This window comes from Triticum dicoccoides, chromosome 5B, assembly GCF_002162155.2.
Source record: "Triticum dicoccoides isolate Atlit2015 ecotype Zavitan chromosome 5B, WEW_v2.0, whole genome shotgun sequence".
Lineage (NCBI taxonomy): Eukaryota > Viridiplantae > Streptophyta > Magnoliopsida > Poales > Poaceae > Triticum > Triticum dicoccoides.
Genome location: NC_041389.1, coordinates 468,253,300 through 468,258,249, shown reverse-complemented (window position 1 = coordinate 468,258,249; position 4,950 = coordinate 468,253,300). Strand labels below are relative to the sequence as shown.

The 4,950-nt window shown below is 47.5% G+C and overlaps 1 protein-coding gene across 1 annotated transcript; it reads left to right on the top strand.

Moving 5' to 3' along the window:
• Positions 1–558: 558 nt before the first annotated feature.
• On the top strand, positions 559–3,952 carry LOC119310876 (cinnamoyl-CoA reductase 1-like). Its single transcript, XM_037586492.1, has 7 exons — positions 559–681; positions 801–1,030; positions 1,366–1,535; positions 2,004–2,189; positions 2,401–2,563; positions 3,346–3,535; positions 3,623–3,952. The coding sequence occupies exons 2-7, from the start codon at positions 916–918 to the stop codon at positions 3,810–3,812; spliced, it is 1,014 nt and encodes a 337-aa protein (XP_037442389.1). The 5' UTR covers positions 559–681; positions 801–915; the 3' UTR covers positions 3,813–3,952.
• Positions 3,953–4,950: the final 998 nt, after the last annotated feature.

Below are 4,950 nucleotides of genomic sequence, written 5' to 3'. Positions count from 1 at the left end.
CTGCGGCGGCTTCGCGTGGCTCCGGCGGCGTGAGGCGGCGGTGAAGGGCGCGGCTTCCCGTGGCTCGGCGCGAGGCTGCGGGAGGCGAACGACGCGGGAGGAGGAGGAGGTCGTGCGGGAGGAGAAGGTGGAGGTCGTGCGGGCGATCGGTTTTGTTAATGCGGGGCGATTAGCGATCGATCGTGGCTTGTTGCGTGGTTGGTAGCGTTAAACACAGAATGATTAAGGGCCATTAGATTTTGATGATGGATGGGTGGGATTGTTTGGATCTGCCTCTCTCTTGCTTTTATAATGGTAGTAGATAAAAAAACGTTGCATTCTAACCGAACAAACACAATGTTTTTTTTTTGGAAAACAAAAAGAAAGTTTGGTGGTCATTTTCAGCAGCAGGCCACTAGCCCGTCTCCGGTTCCTCCTCCTTTCTCGAGATTGATGATCTAGGCCCAGTCATGTGGTTGGGCTGCACTGGGCCGACGATTATCGTGCCGTCGACCAGCAGACAGAGCGCGGCTTGGCTTCGCGGCCATCGACCAGCGGTTGCCTCAAAAAAAAAAAACATGGACCAGAGGTGGCGCTGTAAAAAAATGATTCCGATGGCGATGGCGTTCTTGACCCCAGGAACCCCGCAGACCAAGCGACGGCGGCGGTGACGGCGGCGGCGGCGTCGGAGGTGGCCGCGAGGTGCGTGTCCGCTCCACCGCTCCCTCCACGTGTTTTTGTTCCTCTCTGCACCGCTCTCCCGGACGAGTCCAAATCCATTTTTGTTTCGGCCCGGATTTCTTAATCGATTTCCACACCAGGCTGCTGGTGCCACGACCTGCCACTTCCAGTTCTGCTATTACTTTAGCCACTTGCTGCGCACATCTCGGTGAGCTCGCCACTCCGGTGGCGGCGGCGGCGGGCGGAGGGAAGAAAATGGCACCGCCGCGGCGCGTGTGCGTGACCGGCGGCGGCGGGTTCATCGCCTCGTGGCTCGTCAAGCTGCTCCTCTCCCGCGGCTACGCCGTCCACGCCACCCTCCGGGACCCATGTACGGACGCAGTTGATTCAGTTCCGTGTCATAGATGTGCTTTGCGTTCATTCATACAGTACTTGTAAATCAATCAGAGTTCCGTGTCTAGATGAGCTTTGCATTCATTCATAGTTGAAAAATGCGAAACAATGTTCTGTGTCGTCATGTGCTTTGCGTTCATTCATGGTTGTTAAATGTTAGTCGATCGGAGTTCCGTGTCCGCATGAAGAAAGCAAGGTTTAACCGATCCTGAGCGAAAGCGAATGTAGAGCATAAAACAAAGTGCTTAGTCCACGGATAAGCCAAGGTGGGAGCTGTATACTGTTCTGATTAATGGCTGAATGCTCTTTCAGGTGACCCCAAGAATGTCCACCTCAAGCAGATGGACGAGGCCCGGGAGAATCTGCACCTGCTCAAGGCCGACGTGCTCGACTACGACGCGCTAACACGTGCGTTTGAGGGATGTGAGGGGGTCTTCCACCTCGCCACTCCGGTGCCTGAAGATAAGATTGTTGATCCTGAGGCAGGTGTTCTTTCCAACTAATGCTTCGGTGTCTGAAAAATCAGTTTGTGTGGTGCTGTATCTACATTATTTGGTAATAGTACCGAGCTTGTATTGATAGTGAAGCAGCATTGTGAATTTTACCAATTGGCACGCGTTTCGCTCTTTATCAGATAAATGCACTTTTCAGTCCCATGTAATTTGGCGATTTTTGGTGCTTGCAAAGCTAGGCTCACTGTAATGTATGTTTGCAAATACTAGCTCCTGAAGAACACTTGCACATCATATTATAGCACTGGGAGTAATTAGTGCGATGTAAATGCTAGATTGTTATGTGCTTTCACCTGTGTGTGCTAACAATTTTAGATTATCAAAGTGTTAGAAGTGCGTGCTGTCAGTGTCAGGATACTTTCTTTTTGGCATTGTGAGTGTTGAACACTGTAGGATTGCTAGTACTTTTCTCACCACATTTTAAATGCATTCTTGCAGTCAGAAGTATTGGCTCCTGCTGTGAAAGGTACTTCAAATGTGCTGAAGGCCTGCTCAGCTATGAAGGTTCAGAAGGTTATTGTCTTGTCATCCAATGCTGCTGTTGATTTTAACCCGAATTGGCCTCAAGACAGACTCAAAGATGAGAGTAGCTGGTCAGACAAAGATTTCTGCCAGGAGAATGAGGTTAGGGATACTATTTAGTAAAGAAAAATTCCAAAGCACTATGTATACATCACAATTCATTGGTGGGCACACATGACTATATTTTCACACATGTCGGTTCTTTTTTTTTTCCAGTTCGCTGTATTGATACGTGTCCTCAACGAAAGAAAGTCTTCCTAGAGATAATTTCCACAAAGACTAAATTGTGACCTTTACTAATTTGTGCTTGCAGGACTGGTATTCTGTTGCCAAGATTGTGGCCGAACAGGCATCCTTGGAATATTCAGAGAAACATGGATTAAATGTTGTTACGCTTTGCCCTCCTTTGGTTTTTGGCCCATTGTTGCAGCCTACTGTGAATACCAGTAGCAAATTCTTAATCTATGTTATTAATGGTAATGCTGATCTCTGTCCATCTGTTCTCTTTTATTGCCTGAAATTCACATTAATAAATATCATGTTTAACTTGGCAAGTTGGTTTAATCCAAGTCTATCTACCATTTGAGGAATATGTCCAACCAAAAGACTTTTGGATGTGGATCATACGGCTATCTACTGTTAGATATGGATGAGATCATCCTGATTGTTCCTGTTGTTAGATAAAGATAGATGGGATCAATCACATTGATAGTCCCTGATGTTATATCGATCTGCTCTTCAATTTCAATCAGTGGAGAAGTCCAATATTTTTTTTTTTTTGGCACCGGTCATTATCTAGAACTTGTTGCTTGCAGATGATAACTAGGTTCCTCTCCTGGCACCTGTCTGTCCTTTATATTCTTTCTCAAATTTCAACGATAGCTGCTATGCCTTTCTATGATGCTCTGCAGCTGTGAGATGAGGGCATCCATTCTGACCATCCATAAGCTGATCCTTTACAACCTGTTGCATGTGCTTGCGCACTTGATACCACATTCATTGTCGATATTATGCCCTGAACAGCGATTGACGACAAAAGCACGCAATGCCAAATTCCGTGCTAGAATCGTCGAAGCGGCACCTTTGACGTGTTGTTGAAGTAAGCTTTTAGAAAACGATTAGTCCTGAAATAAATGATAGTCTCCAGTAACTCTTTTGATGTTGTGCTGTGTTATTCTTGCTGTTGCATGCCGCAGAAATGTGTTTGCACGACTGTACTGAAACTCCACAAATTGGTACATTGTGTCACAATTCACAGGAGGACCTGACGTGATGAGCAACAAGCTGTGGCACATTGTAGACGTCCGTGATGTCGCGGACGCCTTGCTGCTTGTGTACGAGAAGGCCGAATCGTCTGGGAGATACATTTGCGCGCCGAATAGCGTCTGCACAAAGGACTTGGTGGACTTGCTGAGGAAGATGTACCCACAGTACAGCTATGTGAACAAGTATGTCATCGGTCAGAACTTATCACACTGCACAATTATCTCTGCAGCCAGTTCGTGATCTGAAGAAACCCTGCTCTGCTTTTACAGCATCGTCGACGCGGACCGTAAAGCGCCGCTGTCATCGCAGAAGCTGAAGGATCTGGGCTGGAAGCCGAGGAAGCTGGAGGAGACGCTCTCGGACAGCGTGGGCTGCTACGAGAAGGCCGGCCTTCTGCAGGGTTCCGCTGCGCGTCATTGCCGGCTTCCGCATCTGTTCCGTCTGGCTGGTGATCAGTGAATGTACCGTGGTGACTGGTGCTTTGTTTTCATATGGTCGGACTTCTGTAAGCTGTAGTGTCGCTGGACGGAGCCTCGCAACAGCAACAATGGTCGAACCTCTTCCTTTGCATCCACAAATAAGCAGCTATCCCTGCTGTATCTGCCGCCCCCTGTCTGTCACCTCCGGAAATGGACAAAGTGTAAAACAAGCAGAGCAGAGACGAAATGCATGTACTTCCTCCGTTCCTAAATAAGTACTATCTCTTTCTAGAGATTTGTATAAGTGACTACATACAGAGCAAAATGAGTAAAATGAGTGAATCTACACTCTACATTATGTCTACATACATTCGTATGTAGTTTGTATTGAAATTTCTAGAAAGACTTACATTTAGAAACGGAGGGAGTAACTGACAACGGGAACGGCACTTACCGACTGTCACGGTGTCACGGTTAGCGGAGGAAGATTTCCTTACATTTTCTAATCGCTAGCCTTTTGCTGCGATGAGCTAAAGGCTGTATTACCATCAGGCAACGCTACAGCTAGATTAGAAGAAGAGCGCTGCTATACACAAGATAAAATTGCGCCTGACTCCTGCCTGATCCTACTCCCTCCATTCCGAATTACTTGTCGCACGTATGTATGTATCTAAATGTATTTTAGTTCTAGATACATCCATTTCAGCGACGAGTAATTTGGAACGGAGGGAGTACATCGCAACGCTATAGCAAGCGTGCATGCACGAGATTTGAACGCGAAGGCACTGTCGTTCGCAGATCGGGCGGCAAGTATCGTATGTCAAGCAATTTCGTTAGAAGAATCACTTTAGGTGCATTTTGGGCATACACAATGAAATACAGTTGGTTATTCTCAGACTGGGGGCAAAAGGAAGTAACAAAAATGAGTATTTAACCAAAAACTACCACAATTGACGGAAACGTGACGAAAAACTACCACTTTACGTTTTTGTGCGAAAAACTACCAAATTTGGACTAAACCGTGGCAAAAAACTACCAACTCGGGAAATCGCTCGCTTCGCCCGCGCTAACCCCAAATCTGACCGGTTGGGCCCGCGAATCAGTCGCCACGCTGGCGAACGGACGGCCGCCGCGCGTTGATGGCCGTTAACGGCCCGTCCGCTGTCGGAACGGCGCCT